This window comes from Sarcophilus harrisii, chromosome 2 (genome assembly GCF_902635505.1).
Source record: "Sarcophilus harrisii chromosome 2, mSarHar1.11, whole genome shotgun sequence".
Taxonomy (NCBI): Eukaryota; Metazoa; Chordata; class Mammalia; order Dasyuromorphia; family Dasyuridae; genus Sarcophilus; species Sarcophilus harrisii.
The window spans coordinates 44,101,442-44,119,879 of NC_045427.1; the positions used below are offsets into that span (position 1 = coordinate 44,101,442).

At 36.7% G+C, this 18,438-nt stretch overlaps 1 protein-coding gene across 1 annotated transcript in view; it reads right to left on the reverse strand.

Moving 5' to 3' along the window:
• LOC100922607 (cytochrome b5) overlaps positions 1 to 3,153 on the reverse strand; it is a 40,944-nt gene extending 37,791 nt beyond the window's left edge. Inside the window, exon 1 of the mRNA XM_003758536.4 lies at positions 2,944 to 3,153. Within this exon, the coding sequence (XP_003758584.1) occupies positions 2,944 to 3,075 (132 nt within the window). The 5' untranslated portion in view covers positions 3,076 to 3,153. The remainder of the gene's footprint in view (positions 1 to 2,943) is intronic.
• Between the last annotated feature and the right edge of the window lie 15,285 nt (positions 3,154 to 18,438).

An 18,438-nucleotide genomic window follows, 5' to 3' on the forward strand; every position in this document is an offset into this window, starting at 1 on the left:
ATCTATCAGATGGACTAATATGATAGAAAAGGAAAATAACAAATGTTGGGAAAGCTGTGGGAAAATTGAAATGAAAATGTATTGTTGCTAGGTATTGTGAATTGACTCAACCATTCTGAAAAGTAATCTAGACCTAAGCCCAAAGAACTATAAAACTCTCTAAACCAGTGGTTCTCAAACTTTTGTTCTCAGTATCTTCATGCTGTTAAAAAACTATCGAGGATCTGTTCAAAGAGTTTTTGTTCACATGGGTTATATTTATAGCTATTTACTATATTAGAAATAAAAAAATAATTTTGAATTTGTAGACCCTCTGAAAGGATCTCAGAGACCCCAACAATTCTTTGGACTACACTTTGAGGACCACTGCTCTATACCCTTTGAAACAGCAATGCTACTACTAGGTCTGCATCCCAAAGAGAGCATAAAAAAGAAAACTGTTTATAGCAACCTTTTTTGTGATGACTAAGAACTGGTAATCGAGAGGGTACCCATGGTTAACAAATTAGGTATATGAATGTAATGGAATATTATCATGCTACATGAAAGGATGAGCAGGTAGGTTTAAAAAAAAAAACCTGACTTAAATGAAGTGATGCTGAGTGAAGTGAACAGAACAAAGAGAACACTCCCCATAATAACAACATTGTGTGATGATCATCTGTGATATACTATCTCTTCTCAGGGATACAATGATCTAAGACAATTCCAAAAGACTCATGATGGAAAATGCTATCTTTATTCAGAGAAAGATCTATGAAGTCTGAAATTGTACTGATGTATATTATTTTCAGATTGATGTATATTATTTTCATTTTTTCCTTTCTCAGGATTTTCAACTTTTGTTATGCTTCTTCTTTAACAACTTGACTTATGTGGAAATGTTAACATGTTTGTACATAAATAACTAAATTAGATTGATTTCTGTCTTGAAGAGGGGGGAAAGAGGAGGGAAAAAATGAAAACCAAAATCTTATAAAAGTAAATGTTGAAAATTATATTTAAATTTGTTGGGAAAAATAAAATACTATTAAGTGGGAGGCAGGGGATGGAGTAGGGGGGAGGAATAGATCTAAAGAAAGCTAAACCACAAAGGGAAAAAGTGATTCCACAGCCATTATTAATCATTCTTCAACCTATAAGACATACAGTAAATGAGGTCCCTTGCACCAAGAAAGACAGGAAAAGAACTACCAGGATTTTGCACCTTTGGAGGAACCTTATATTAGTTTAAAGTTATTCAAGTTTGTTAAAATCATCTATGAAAGCTGCTATACTTTCACTAAATGTATATATCACTGAATATATAATCACTAAGGGTAAATTAGAAGACTTATCTAACCCAGCTTTTACATTAACCAGCTATATGACCTCAACTCATTTCATCTATCAAAATGGGAATAAATCTGCTCCCTAGATTACTACAAAAATGAAATAATGTAAAAATATTTTTGAGAAAAGGACATTTACACAAATATGTTAAATGGTACTAAAAACTAAGAGTTAAGTTCAAAAAGTTAAGTATTCACAAACTATGAATAAAATATTCAGTGTTCTTTACTGTAAAAAGTATTGAAACTTTTCTAGAATAAGATACTGGAAAGTCCATTCCCAAAGCTTAACCAAATTACCAGGAATATTTCAAATATGCCTGCTACAGAAAGAAAGAAGATACTAATAGTGGAGCCTTTCATTATAGAATAATGAATCAAATTAACCTCCAAAAATGCTGTTACTCTCAATTACATCTCTCATCTTTTCAACTAAAAATTATCCCTCCAATTTTTTTTTCAGAGTAATATCTGATCTTGCTTGCCATCTAGGGGAGGGGGTGGAGGGAAGGAGAGGAAAAATCGGAACAGAAGTGAGTGCAAGGGATAATGTTGTAAAAAAAATTACCCTGGCATGGGTTCTGTCAATAAAAAGTTACTATAATTAAAAAAAAAAAAAAAAAAAGAGTAATATCTGATCTTTTTCCTCTCCGGTAAAATGGGATAATAGCACCTACTTAGCAAAGTTGCCCTGAGGACCAATTGCAATTTGCAATTGCAAAGGATTTAGCACAGCCCTAGACTAATTCTCTTAAGAGTCAAGATTTTCCTTTTAAAAAAAAAAAAAAAAGTATGTATCTCCAACTTTCAGCATAGTGCCTTTCTTACACACTATGGGGGCTGAGGAAATGTTTTTTAAATGTCGAATTGTTGATATTATTAATAGCCACATCCATATAGCACTTCTTCATTTACTCTTCACAATAACCCTGTAAGGTAGGTAAATTACACTTACAATTATTTCCATCCTACTGGGTAATGAAAGAAGGGACCGGGGAAAGTATTTGTTCACGGGCACAGAGAGAGTAAATCAGTTGGAAGAAACAAGACCAATGCGCGCTGCTCCCAGGTAGGTCGGCTGAAGAGAGTGTTGTTACCCCATTAGATACTTGCCCAAGAAAGTACTATTGCTACTAAGTGTCTGACGCTGAATTTCAATTCAAACTCTTATTAACCCACAATCTACAGACAAGGAAACTGAGTAACTTGTCCGTAGCAACGAGGTGCCAGAGGCGGGATTTGAACTCGTACCCTGATTCTACAGAGGGGGGAAAGGTCAGATTTGCCAAGGTCATGACCTTAGCCAACTGTGTCTGAAGCAGGGTTTGCACTGAGCCCAGAGGCTGGGTCTGGAATCGGAAAGACTGAGGTCAAACACTCCCTGGCTGTATGACCCTGGACAAGTCACCTGCCCCGGGCGCCTCGACTTCCTCCCTCGTAGAAACGGGAATGTAAAAGCCCCGGGAGGTCCCGAGGCTGGCGGGAGGCCGTCGGCAGGGGCGGCTGCCGGGCGCAGACCCCCGAGCACGTGTCCGCCCAAGTCCGGCGCGGCCCCGCGAGCCTCGAGCGCTCCCCGCTCCGCCCGCGCCCCCCGGCCCTCCCCGGCGCCCACCTCGCCCAGGAAGGGGGTGACGTCGTAGACGCGCTCGTGGATCACCATCCACATGTCCTTCTCCGAGTTGTGCTTTGCCACCTCCTGGAGCCGGTAGTAGGCGATCTCGGCCTCGGGCTTTTCCCCCGCCATGCTGCCGCTGCCGCTGCCGCTGCCGCTGCTGTGGCTGCCACCTGGGACCGCGCAGCGACCAGAGGCGCCTCCTCCCGGCCGCGAGCCCGACTTCAGGTGTCAGCCTGCGCCCAGTTCCGCCGCGCCGGCTTCCGTATCCGACCGACCATTCCGACGTGGAGGGCCCGGGGAAGAGCCAATGGACGCGGCGTGGAGGCGGTGGTCCGTTTTGTCTCCGCCAATGAAATGTGAAAGTAAGCTTTCGCCGCGAATGGGGGCGGGTCGAGAAATAGCGCCGTCAAACCTCGGCTTTCGAGCGAATTTCTGGCTCCACTTTTAGATGACCAATCAGGAGCGCCCCAGTGTCTCCCATCCAACCAATAAGAAGCCGTGATTTTGAGGCAGAGTAGAATCTCCGGGAATAAGGGATGGAGCCGAAGAGCCCACCTGTTCTGACTGCTCTGCGGTCTCAATCGGAACCAATAAGAACGTCCGTAGTCTTCCTTCGGACCAATGAAAAGCCGTGATTCTGAGACAGTGTAGAATAGATTGGGATGAGGGATGAGGGATGAGGGATGAGGGATGAGGGATGAGGGATGAGGGATGAGGGATGAGGGATGAGGGATGAGGGATGAAGGATGAGGGATGCAGGGCGAGTAAGTACCAGCTCCACCGGAGGCGGTCCTTTGTCAGCAAAGTGGCTTCTCCCCCAGGCCGGTTCCCGGTGAGCCTGTGCGAGGGGTCTTCCTCAGCTGCCTCACGCCCCCGTTCCCCGACTTTCCCACTCTTCAGCCCCGGCAAAGTGATGCCCATATTTCACCCCAAGAAAACACTTGTGACTGACACCCTGGAGGATAGCGGGTGGAAGGAGGGCTGCCCCCATGAAGGGAGAACCCTTGCTGCGCCGGGCTTCAGCCTCCTCCTTCAATTGGGAGTTTTCCTTTGGTTCCCGTCCCCCGGAGACATTTTTAAGTGACCCCAGATATATATAAAATAGATTGTATGTATTATTTACATTATATCTAGAAATATACATATATCTAAATCAAACATTTCCCAATAATATTTCATAAAGAAATTTAATTTAAAACAGTTCTTTGATAAGCATATAATTTTACTTTTAAAGATAAAAAAGGAAATTACATAATAATGAGACGGATGTGATTGTTTATTTTTACATAAAGAATTAAAGCTTAGCAGAATATTATTTGATGTCTTTTATTGTTGCTCTGTTTTAGAATAATATACCAATTAATATACAACAATACATATATTTAATAATATAATTCACTTGATTATTAATACATATTAATTAGTATAAGTAATATAATTTAATAATGTGATATACTAAATAATAATGAGGTGCCAAGACCTAGTGGATAGGCACCTGGAGAAATCTGGTTTCAAAGTGTCCCCTTTCATCCTGGTGTGTGTTTTGTTTTGAACAAAGACCAATATTCATGACTTGACATCCATGAGGTCCAAATATGTGATTAGATTTCAGGGAGTCCATACACTTAGAGAAAAAAAAAATACAATCTAATTTTCACAAATCTCTAATTGAAATTTATCATTTCCTCCAATTAAAAATGCAAGTTACAAACCACGACTCTAAAAAGGAGTCTGTGGGCTTCACTAGACTGTCAGACATTAATGATATTCAAAATAATAAAATGCTGCTCTGGGTTGATGACTTACACACACTCAACCTGGAGCCTTTTCTTCCACTCCTCCCACTTCATTTAAATCGGTGCTTTAAGTCTTACTTTGTGCTTTTTTACAACTCTATGAAGTTGTTTTTTGTCAAGTCATTTTAAGTCATGTCTGATTCTTCTTGACCCTAAAGGGTTCCTAAGTAGATGAGTGCAAATATTATTATCTCTATTTTGCAGACTGGTGAAATTAGGTGACTTGTCCAGTTTCACAGCTTGTATTAACACTGAGATTTGTGCTCCCTTCATTATACCTTGATCATAACTTCTAAAGGAAGAAGACAACTTATAATTTTTTTTTGTTCCGTTGGTTACTGGAGAATTGCTTGCCCAAAAACATACAAGTCATAAGAATCCAAGCCTTTTGACTAGAACATTGTGTTTCTTGCTTCCTCTATTTCTTCCAGCTGGAGGCCTGAGGTCAACATTTTGGAATTTAAAGTTTACTAACTTCATTGGGTTGACTTAGGCAATTCATTTAAGCTTCATGATACCTCTGACTTCCCACAATTTAAGGACATTAATAAGCAGACATTCCAGAGGAAGATGGTAAAGGGCCTTAAATCTAAGTCATAAATGGATCAGTGAAAGGAACTGGGAATGGAAGAAAATGGAAGAAAACAATGAAGAAAAAATATGAAAGAAAAATGAAAACTGAAAAAATAAAAGATAAAGAAAAAAAATCTCATGAATAAAAGTCTTAGGAGGTCATGAGAATTGCAAGTGGCTTTGGATATTTACATACATATTTGCAAATAATAGTTGCCCATCCACAATTTTTGTTTTCTCTTATTTAAAAAAAATGTACCTCTTGGGAAGAAAAAACTTTGCATATTAAATATTGGTTGACTTTGATTCATAATGATATTGCTAATGCAAATATTAAATTCTTTGAAATTACTCAATTAATGTTAATGTGCTCAACTCATCATTCAGGTATCCAGTCTAGAGTTATTTGTTTTTTGATCCCTCCACAATTTTCTGTCATTTTTAAACTATGGATTTATAGAACCAAAGTTTTGGGGTTTTTTTAAAGGCAGTCTTACAGATTATTAACTCAACTTCCCCAATAATATGAAATAATCTTTTCCACAGTGTTTAGGATGATATAGGCCATGCTTTGAATAAATCCAATGACAGGAAGCTCATAATCTCACAAAGCAGTCTACAATATTTCTGTGAATCTCTTAATTGTTAGAAAGCTCTTTGTCAAAATGAGCCAGCAATCCATATTCCTGTAGCTTTGACCTATTGGTCTTATGTATCTTTACCCTTTGGAATAACACAGAATAAACCTAATCTCTTTTCCATGTGATAGCTTTTCAATTATATAAAGATCAGTTATCATGTTCCACTTAAGCCCTCTTTTTTTTCCAGGCCAAATTCAAAAATTCAACAAACATTTTTCTAAGAGGCATAGAGTTGTGCCTTACAATGCTAGAAGCTGAGGATACAAAATAAAATTATTCTTTGCAATCAAAGATCTTGCATTTTATTTGAGAATACAACATATACACAGATAAGAAAATACAAAAAAAACTAATAATGAATTACTGAAGTCTGAAAAGAGAAGTTAGTACCTAACTTAAGCCTGGAAAAAGGGCAAGGATTCTGAGATTCTGAGCTGAGAGTGAATTTCAGGCACAGTAGATCACATTTCTAAATGCTCAAAGGTAGGAACTGATGTGGTAAGTTCAGGTAAGCTATTATATGTGTTTGCCTGGTCTGTGAGGTGTATGGAGGGGAACTGTAATGTTCTCTGTTGAGGTTTTCTTGGGGTCTCTGGAGGCAACCTTCATTTCAGTTCAATAATCGCCACAAGTGTAGCCAGGTGTTAAAGTCCAAATCCTTCATTGTCTCCTTCAAAATCTTGTCTCCTTTCCTGAGGCCCAGTTAGCTTTCTTAGAGATCTATCTCTCTCCTTGATTCTGAGAACGTGAGCTCCTGCTGCCAGTCCTTTGTGTTCTCTGCCTCTGCCAGCTTCTTGAGGTCCTCCTGAATGTGTCTTGGTTTCTGTGGGGGAGACAGGAGGACCACCACCACCGTCTCTGTCTTCCAGTTCTGATTCTGGCTGAGTTTGTCTGAGCTTATATGGTCTCTTATCATAGGTGTGAATCTTGTGGAACTATAGTAAGTACTAAGTACATGTTACTGTAATGGGCTGAGGCTTGAGTTGATGCACTGAGGTCCCAAGCACGTGAGGCTAAATAGTAATTGGACTACACTCTATTAATATACATGCTTGGATAAAGAATGGTCCCCCGCCCACTCTCTGTGCAAGTCCTGATGTGTTGTATAGGAAATGGGTGGAGGCAGAGAGAGGGACAGGAAGAGAAGCTGGGAGAGATTGGCCTGGGTTCCATGCTTTTAGCTGCTGGTCGTGTGGCTGCTGGTCTCGCTAGCTTCTTGACTCAGCTACACACATTGCTATTGCCCATTCTCTTCCACCTCCGATCTTTCTTCACTGAGAATAAAGACTGACGATTTTCCCCTAACCTGAATTCCTGACTCCGGCTGATTTTAAAATACGCGGTCTTCACAATGTACTGAACTACCATTGTCTTTATCAATTCCACTGACTTAACACCTTGTAAGAATCCTTTGTTTCAAGTTCAGAGTTCTGGCCCATAACAGGGAACAGTGTAAAATAAGACAGCCAAGGTAGTTTGGAGTCACACTATGGAAAGTCCTAAATGGTTAACTGGTAAGTATATAGTTTATCTTAGAAGTTAAGTTATCTTAGTTATCTTAGAAGTTACTTTAAAAGAGGACCAATAACATCATGGAGTGATATCTTGATTTAAATTAAATTGGATTTAAGATTAAAGTGGATTTAAGTGAGATAGAGTTGTACAAAGTTGTCAGTTTCACTCTCTCTTCCAGAGTCATAATCTAGTGGCAAGACAAAATGTGGGACAACTGGCTGTGGTCCAGGATGTAAAGAATGACCTTGGTATCTGTCTTATAAATAAAAAAAAGAGCAGCTAGTGTCCAAGTGGACCATCAGGCCTGGAGTCAGGAAAACCTGAGTTAAAATCCAGCCTTAGACATTAATAGCTGTGTGACCCTAGGAAAGTCACTTAGCTCTGTTTGCTTCACTTTCCTCAATTGTAAAATGAGCTGGAAAAGGAAATGGCAAACCACTCCACTTATCTTAGCCAAGAAAACCCCAAATGGGATTACAAAGAGTCAGATTAAATAACAACAAAAAGAACCAGCTGAAGCAGTGTAACAACAAAAGACTGATGGCTTAGGAAGATTATTTTAATAGCAGTGAATTGTGGTTTAGGGAGGAGACAGACTAGAATCAGGGAGACAAACTAGAAGGCTATTACAATGTTCCAGGTGAGTGGTTAAAGGTCTATACTAGAAATATGGCAACATGAATACAAAAAAAGGGATGGATGCAAGAGGGGGCAGGTAGGACTTGGCATCTAATTGGACATATGAAGGGAAAAAGTAGTAATAGTCCAAGAGAGTCAACTCCAGAGTTTGAAACCAAGAATGGTAGTGTCTTTGAGAGTGGTTTGTTCCTGGAAGGGCTATTTAGGAAGACAGATGACAGTTTTGAATGTGTTAAGCTGGAGGTGCCAGGGAAATTTTCAGCTAGATAATGTATGGAAGTTGGCACATTTGGCAATGGTGCTCAAATATAGATTTGGTAAACACTTTTGTAAAGATAATAATGGGACTAGGTGAGAATCATCAAAAGAGAAAGTTTAGAGGGAGTAGGGAAGGTAGGTTACTATCAGGGAAGGATATGAGTTAGTTCAATTCTAGATCTCCAGGAATGAAAATGTAGCTCCATACTCCTTAAATGAAATTGTAGTGTTTTTTGACACCATACAAACCACTAGTGGTACATACATATATGAACAAGATATAAGAATATGTTTGCCAGTCAGCTTCTCTGGACACTTAACTTAGTTGAACTCTCCGGTGTCTGAGAGACATAGCAGCACATATGGTGGTATCCACCATGCTCAGAACTACAGAATAGTTTCAAGTAGCAATTGAAATTAGAGGTAATATGATTTTATACTTAGTAAGGCAAACAAGGCTAAATGTCTTCTCCAATTTACCAACCTAGGGATGGCAGATACTAAATATCTTCTGATTAAACTAATTACAAATAATCCAAATAAGGCTGCATGAATAAAATTTTGTCTCTATCCGGATATTTATCAGATCTGTGTATCTCTCCTCTTTGAAGGATCTGGTCTGGCTTAAATGCCTTAGGATAGCGGAGTGTAATGAAGACCTATGCCCCAATTCAGAGATTCTTAACATGGTTTGTGTCATTAAGCCCTTTGGCAATATGGTGAAACCTTGTAAATCATATCCCAGAATACTGGTTTGTTGCCTACATTTATTATAGTTCATAGATTCCCTGAAATCTACCCATGTCCAGGTTAAGAACTTTCCTTTTATCTTTTTCTTACAAAATGATTTCCAGGTTATTTACCATCCTGGTTCTTTGATTCTTCTCTTTTGTTACCATCCATTTAGTAGGAAAGAAGCAAGAATCATAGAGTTAGAAGGAAACAGAAACCATCTAATATTCCCAATTAAGACAATTTGGTATAGTCAAAAATAGCATGCCAGTCTTGGAAATCAGAAGTCCTGGGCTCATGAACTCAGAAGCTGTATAAGCCCATTAACTTCTTAAGCCTCAATTTCCCCTTTTATAAAGAGGAAATAATCATACATTTGCTATCTATTTCATAGAGTTGTTGCAAGGGAAATACTTTGTAAATTTTAAATTACTAAATAAATCTTGGTTATTATTGGGACCTACCACACAAATTATTGTAAGAAGACTTTTTATAAACCTTAAAGTATTTTGTAAATATCATTCATTACTATTGTTATTACTTTTTAATGTCTTTTAAATCACTGCTGGTCTGGGGTCTTGTTGACTAATATGTAGATTATGATAACATTCCAATTAGTCTTCCCATATCCAGTCTCTTCAGGGAGACTTTCTAATTCACTTTGTATAGCACTTTCAGATTTATCTTCCTAAAATATGGTTTTGTATAAGTAACAAACACTCTCCCTAAGACAAAAACTTCCTAATTGCCTTTAGGTTAAAATCCAGATTTCTTGCCTGATATTTAAGATTCTCCATAGTGCAGTTCTTAAAGGTCAGTACCCTTCCAACTTTTTCCTCTTTTTAGGAACCCTCTAGTCAGACTAGTTCACCAACTCATAGAGGCCATAGGTTCCTTTTTTCCTCCATTATACCATTGTGTGTTAGGCATGTTCTCCACCATCCTTTTTTCACCTAATCAACTCCTATACTTTCTCCTAGCATAACTAGATAAAGAAAGGATTTATTAAGCATTTATTTTGAGGCTGCAGGCACACAAAAAGGGGAGGGGTTTTGAAGGGTGAAATCATGGGCTTCTTTGTGACTGCAGAACTTTCAAGGCCTTTAGTAAGAAGAATCTCCCTACCTTTCCCCAGTTTGCAGAAATTTATGTAATTGCAAACTAATTAGAGACTAAATTTGTGACTGAAATATAATTTCTCTACTGTGAATTTTCAAACTGAAGTTTGAGTATTTCATATGAGTTTATATGAATTTTGGGATACTTTTCTGTAGAATTTGTTTCAAAAGGATTTTTTAAAATGAGTTTGCAGTTTAAATTTATCTGCTACATTAGAACTGCCTATTATTAATTTTTTCCTAGAAATTTGTTTAAATCAGGGAACAACTTAAAAGTAAAAAGAAAAATTGCTCTTCTATCTTCTTCTCCTCAGCCCATCCCAGCTGCTGCTATCATTGCTTAAGGATCTAGGTTCACCAATTCTTTCTTCCATCTCTTATCCTTTTGCCCACATGGCTGAGATGAAGCTAATGTTAAGTTCTGCAACAACCTCTAGGTCTCTCTAGGTACCAATGAGAATGAGTGGAAGAAGGTTAATAAAAAGTTGCTCAAGGGTCCCCAATTGATAAATGGTTAAAGAATATGAACAAGCAATTTTCTGATGAAGAAATTAAAGTTATGTATAGTTATATGGAAAAAAAAGCTTTAAATCACCATTGATTAGAGAAATACAAATTAAAACAACTCCGAGGTACCACCTCATATCTATCAGATTGGCTAATATGACAGAAAAGGAAAATGATAAATTTTGGAAAAAGCTGTGGGAAAACTGGAATAGTAATGCATTGTTGGTGAAGTTGTAAATTAATCCAGTCTTTCTAGAGAGAATTTGGAGCTATGTCCAAAGGGCAATCAAACTGTGCATATCCTTTGAAACAGCAATACCACTACTAGGTCTATATCCCAAAAAGATCATTAAAAAAGGGAAAGGACCTACATGTACAAAAATATTTATATCAGCTCTTTTTGTGGTAACAAAGATTTGGAAATTGAAGGAATGCTCACGTGGGCAATGGCTGAACAAATTATGGTATACGAATGTAATGGAATATTATTAAGCTATAAGAAATGATGAACAGGTTGATTTCAGAAAAACCTGGAAAGGCACATGAAACACATACTGATAAGAGTAAAATAAGCAGAAGCAGGAAAAAGAATAATAGACATAGTAATAGCAAAATTGTGTGATGACCAACTATGAATGAATTAGATCTTTGCAGAAAAACAGTAATCCAAGATGTGAGGATTGAGTGGTGATTTAATTTCCACAGAGTTTTGAAAAATTGCATTGGAGAAATGAAACTTAAGTTAGAAAATTGAAACCTAAAAAATGGTAGACTGGGAGCCACAAGGAAATCAAACAATGTATTCAGAGGTGGAGGTTTTAGTTTTAAAAAGGAATCTTCAAGACTTTGCCCCCTTCCCTTTCTTTGGTTATCTTTCCCCAAAAGAATATAAGCTCCTTAGGGACAGTAACTGACTTGTGTAATAAGGGTGGAGATTCATACTTTTGTTAACACTAAGTGGGAATTCTGGGGAGACATATTTGCTTCAGGATAGGAAATAAAAGACTGCCTTTGCAGTTTCAAAAACTTTATCTACTAGCTTAGGCACCCATTCTTGCAAGGATATAAAATAAAATCTTTTCCAGCATTCATCAGTGAGTCAGTGAAGTTCTTGGTAAGATATTTTGTTTTTTACAAAGACAGTTTCAAAAGATTCATAATGGAAAATGTTAGAGAAATAAGAATCTGAATGCAAATAATTTCACTTTGGCTTTTTTTTAATTCTTTCTTGTTTTTCCCTTTTGTTCTGATTCTTCTTTCACAATATGACTAATGAAAAAATATGTTTAAATGATTGCACATGTATAGTCTTTATTAGATTTCTTACTGTCTTGGGGAAGGAGAATGAGAAGGAAAGAGGAAGAAATAATTTGGAATTCAAAATCTTATAAAAATGAATATTGAAAACTATTTTTACATGTAATTGAGAAAAAAATACTACTTAAAAACATTTAAAAGTTGGCCAAGAAATAACAGGATGATAAGAACCCAAATGCAGAGGACAAGTTCAAAGAAATAAGTTTTATACATAAATTTTTATGAAACCCCGAGAAATGGGAGATACATGATCAATAATGGAAAGTAAGGCCTTTAAGAATATAATGGTAAGGATGGCGATATGGATGATATTTTTTCTCATATTTTTGGTGGAGTATTCTTCAGTTTTTTGCATAATCAATAGAAATTGAAATGTTAGAGGAAGAGGGGAGGACCAATGCATACACTCAAGGTGTCTATGGAAGATTTTTATAATGGAAAGACCACCAAAATACAACTTGGCAAAAATGTTCCTTGTGGTACATCCAGCAGCCAAGGTAGCATGATAATAGGAAGTTGTTCACAAATGTAGTACATGTTGGGGTTAAAGTGTACAAATATAATAAGACAGAAGGCTCCTGAAATGATAAAGCAGATGGACTCTATGTATTCTAATTGTAATGAAGAAAGAGAAATAATGAGAAGGATTGTTGCAAAAAATGTTAAGGAAAGAAGGTGATAAAAGAAGTAAGATTCTTAAATTGTACATGTTTAACCCAGATTGGATTGTTTGCTCTCAAAGAGAGGGGAGAAGAAAGGAGGTTTGGAGAAAATTTTGGAACACAAGGGGGTTTTGCTTTGTTTTTTTTAAAACATTTCCATATTTGTCATTTTATTCAAGAAAAATCAGACTAAAAGAAGGGAAGATCATGAGAAAGAAAAAGCAAACAAACAGAGGTGAAAATAGTATGTTTTGATGAACATTCAGTCTCCATAGTACTCTCTCTGGATACAGGTGGAACTCTCCATCATAAGTCTATTGGAATTAGCCTGAATCATCTCATTGTTGGAAAGAACCATGTCCATCAGAATTGATCATCACATAATCTTCTTGTTGCTATGTACAATGTTCTCTTGGTTCTACTCACTTTACTTAGCATCAGTTCATACAAGTCTTTCCAGACCTTTCTGAAATCATGCTGCTGATCGTTTGTTATAGAACAGTAATATTCCATAAAATTCATATACCATAACCTATTTAGTCATTCCCCAACTGATGGGCATCCACTCAGTTTCCCTTCCTTACCATTATAAAAAGAGCTGTTACAAACATTTTTGCACCTGTGGGTTGTTTTCCTTTTTTATGACCTTGGGATACAGGCCTAGTAGAAATACTACTGGATCAAAGGGTATGCACATTTTCATAGCCTTTTGGGCATAATCCCAAATTGCCCTCCAGAATGGTAAGATCAGTAGTGTGCCAGTTTTCCCATATTCCCTCCAACATTCCTCATTATCTTTTCCTGTCATTTTAGCCAATCTGAGAGATGTGTAGTGGTATCTCAGAGTTGTCTTAATTTGCATTTCTCTGATCAATAATGATTTAGAGCATTTTTTCATACCATTTTTCAACCATAGAAATGGTTTTAATTTCTTCATCTGAAAATTATCTGTTCATATCCTTTGACCATTTATCAATTGGAGAATAGCTTATGATATTCTTATAAATTTGAGTCAATCCTCTCTAGGTTTTAGAAATGAGGCCTTTATCAGAACCTTTGGATGTAAAATTTTTCCCAGCTTTCTGCTTCTCTCCAAATCTTGACTGCATTGGTTTTGTTTGTACAAAACCTTTTTAATTTAATATAATCAGTTATACATTTTGCATTTCATAATATACTCTAGCTCTTCTTTGGCCATAATTTTCTTCCTTTTCCATAATTCTGAGAGGTAGACTATCCTTTGTTCTCCTAATTTCCTTATAGTATGCCTCTTTATGTCTAAATCATGACTCCATTTCAACCATATTTTGCTATATAGGGTGTTAGGTGCTGGTCAATCTAGAGCAGTTTTTCATATGAGTATAAATGGCTTTAATTTCTTCACCTGAAAAGTGTCTGGGACACAAGGTTTTGTAAAGGTGAATATTGAAAACTATCTTTGCATATATTTGGAAAAATAAAAAAACTATTTAAAAAAGAGAGAAAGAGAAGTAAGATTCTTAAAGTCCATATAGATAAAGTCATGAAACATGGACAGGGAACTACATTTGCTGGAGTTGCAGAACAAGTCCCAGAAGTGGACCCAAAAGACATTGTTCTTCTGCCAAAAGAAAAAGGGCATGAGATATTCCAAAGAGATGGAAATAATTTATGTATGGAAGCTCTATATGGATTTCAGTTCACACTCAGATATCTGTCAGATTGTGGTAAAATATCTACCTGACAAAATAATGGAACCAGGCTGTGTCCATGTAGTTTGAAGAAAAGGAATGGTACAATATTGTAATCCCTTTGAAAAAGGTGATCTTTACATTATGTTTGATGAACAGTTTCCTAAAAACTGGATGAGGTTAAGGAATCTTTCTGAAGGTAGACCCAAAGTTTCTAGTGTGCTTAATAGCTCCCAAGGCTCCACAAGTGGTCAGAAGAGGGAGGCTTACAATAATAGCTCTGATGAGGAAAGTAGCCATCATGGACCTGGAGTACAATGTGCTCACCAGAAAACATTGTGTAAAAAACAAAAAAGGAAAGAAAAAGTTACATAAGAGGAAATGCTGTCCAGTTTTGCTTGATTTGTTCTCAGTAATCCAGATAGATCCAGACCTGTAATATGTGTAACTTTTAAATGACTATATAGTATCTACAGAGTATATCATTTAATATGTAACTAAATTTATATTTAATTTAATCACTTTTTTGTAATTGTAAATTATATTATAAATACAAATTACATTTACATTTGTAAAACTCCACATCTTCATTTTGACTTTTCTGGAACAGAATAAAGCACTCAAAAGGACAACAAGATTCCCTTTCACATGAATCTTTAATTTCAGTACTGGTACCTATGCTTGATTTTTATAGTTGCTAAGAATTTTTTTTTCCTGTTTTAAATTCAAATCGTACATTGTAAAGTTTGTGTACAATTTGTCCTGAGGGTTTGTATTTGGTTGCACTTGTATAAGTTGCTACAAATAAAATTAAAAATTTCATAATCTGTATCTATCATTTAGATACCTGGACAATGGACTTTGCACACGATGTTTTGGGAGTGGAAAAAGAACAATGAAAAACTACATTGGAAGTGGTAAAATTTTAGGGTAAAATATTTGTTTTGTTTTGTTTTATACCATCTTGTATAAGTTTCTGAAATAAGTAATAGAAACAGTTGGTGGAAATTATTCCCACATGTCACATTTTTAGAGGGCTGCATACTCATTGAGAAGGGGACAAAACAAATTGTTCTGTTTCTTAAACAATTCTTTAAAAAAAAAAAACTCATTGGTATAAAATTTTTTTGTGCTTTAAGCACCTGCCCATTTTGTATTTATAAATGACATAAGGTGGAAGTTGTTTTATTGATATAAAAAAATGAAAGTTTGTAGTGTGCGTCAGCCAAGGAAATCTAAGTTATATAACTACTAAGTCTTGATCCTCTTGCTGAGGTGTAGACCAAATGTTGAGGTCTAGATTTGGGGTGCCTAAATGAAATTAGGGTTTAGTTAAGGTCTAGTGGCAGGTTTGGGGTACAGGGAGTCAGAATTCCCTGCAACCCCCTTGGATTCGGCCCAAGGATACTGCAGTATAAGGTCTAGTAGCAGTGCGAATTCCCAATAAAAGCATTTATTGGCACGGAGAGCTAGATTGATAAGAGAGGTTTATTATTGACTTTAGAAGTAGGAGATAGGTGAAAGTATAGATAAGGGCACTGGACAGAGAGTCCAGTGGACAGAGGGTCCTCACATGGCTACCATGTTTGGAATCTCTGCAAAGAGGGGTTCCCAGCCCTTTTAAGTCGGAGACTTAGCTCGAGCAGCTTTTGGGTGTAGCCCCAAAGTTGGCTCAGATCCGGGTGGGGCTGGGACAGGTCCCGATCTTCTATTGGAATTCAAAGGGACCAGGATTTTTGAGTCAAAGGGTAATTTACATTAACTAGGGGGGGGTTGGGAATCAAAGATTGGAATCTTTCCGGCATCACTCTCAGTAATGCTGGCCAGGTTAATGCCTTCTTTTACTCCCTTTTCATAGGGCTCAACTAAAGTTACAGCAAATCACTAGTAGAACCATGTCTACAAAGAATCTGTTACAGCTGTATTCATCAATGTTCCATACGTTAATAATGCTCTGTCTTGACCTTTTTTCCACTGAATATTTAAAACAGGAGGAGCAATGATTGTTCCTAGTATTTCAGAAAAGTAAGAAAGTTTAAGTAAGAGAAATTGGGTAAAACTATATGACATGAAGGTATAAAAAAAAGTTTTGAAGTTATTACCTTTCTGTTCTTTGATCCAGCCCAAGTAGAAAATCCCCCAGGAACTTCACAGATAAGGATAACTTAATATGTACTGTCCTTCATGGTACATTATTTTCATTATTATTATCCACTTTAAAGACAATCTAACCCTATTCCTTTAATAGTTGAATTCATAATATAACAACATCCAGATTAAAAGAAAAAAAGTTTTAAAGAAAAGGTTTTACTTTTTTCCCCAAGTAGATATTGTAATGCCAAAGGTCACTTTTAATGGGGTGACCAGTTCCTCCATTTGTCCTATTTCGTATTCTGCCTTAAGGTTATGACCATCCCCTCTTAATGGTTGAGATAAAGGTGTTAGAGACATTCCTTAATATCATTAGAATATCAGTAACCTCCATTTATGAGGCTATCCCCACCTAGGTCTCTGCATTATGTCAATGTTCTTGTAATTCCATAAAAGGCTTGCTGTCCCTATACTTGGGGCTAGACTCTTTGAGATGATAGTCTCCTCTAGCCCTGGGATCCATTGGTCCCAGGATTTCTCTCCATTTAATAAACTATTGAATTGGTCTCTAATCTCTGTTTTGCTCAGTTTCTTTTGACATTACAATCTTTGCTAAAAATCCTAACAGGATTCTTTGCCCACCAAGAAAGCTATCTTCTTAGTATAAATAAATCCTCTTTTGCCACAAACTTCGGGTTTGTGAATTATTTCCCAAAGAATCTGCAACATTGACCAAAGGGGATCTCTTACCCTCAATTCTTGCACCTCATCAATTTAAGACTGAGCTGTTTTTTCTGTAAAATGAGACTACCTCATAGGTTGTTATATGGATTAAATGAGTTAAAGTATAGAATATTATAGAATACTTAAATATTTGTAAATATTAAAAATCTACCTATTGAATTTTATTTCCCAGAGATTCTCAATGCAAATCTTGAAGCCAGTTAAGACAATCTCTTCTGATGACCAGTTCTGATGGATCAGGCCATCCTCAGCAACGAGATCAACCAAATCATTTCAAATGGAGCAGTAATGAACTGAACTAGCTATACCCAGAAAAAGAACTCTGGGAGATGACTAAAAACCATTACATTGAATTCCCAATCCCTATATTTATGCACACCTGCATTTTTGATTTCCTTCACAAGCTAATTGTACAATATTTCAGAGTCTGATTCTTTTTGTACAGCAAAATAACGTTTTGGTCATGTATACTTATTGTGTATCTAATTTATATTTTAATATATTTAACATCTACTGGTCATCCTGCCATCTAGGGGAGGGGGTGGGGGGGTAAGAGGTGAAAAATTGGAACAAGAGGTTTGGCAATTGTTAATGCTGTAAAATTACCCATGTATATATCCTGTAAATAAAAGGCTATTAAATTAAAAATAAAAAATAAATGAAAATGTCTAGGAAAAAAAAAAAAAAAAGACAATCTCTTCACTGCTTTTCATCTATGTCATGTTCATTTTCTCTACTGCCTATTTTCTACATTCTATTCATATGAAATCAGAATTTAAGAGGGAAAAAGAATTCTGAAGATCATATTGTCAAGGCTATCAACATATGGAATCATAAAGGAAGATAGTATTTTTAAAGCTTTACTACATTCATAGTGTATTAAGCTCTGGGAGTACAAAAGTCTCAGTCCTAAAAGAGTTTACAGGTGGAAATAGGAGTCAGGAACAATCACTTTGGGTCAGAAAGTTACAAAGGTGATGAACAGAACCATAAAGGAGAAGACTGACCTCTCCAGTCCAGAAAAATGGCAGTTTTGATTTGATCTTAGTTCATGGTTTCAGAACTGGGGGATTTAGGGATAGGCAGTATTAAAGCAGCTGGCTAAGATTTTGTGAAAGAGGTGATTAGAGAGGCAGGAGCAAAGTGAAGCATGTTTAGAGTTTTTCTGCAACCTTGTTTTCTAAGAGTCATCAATTAGAAGAAGAAACCCCAGAAAATTTCCTCTAGAA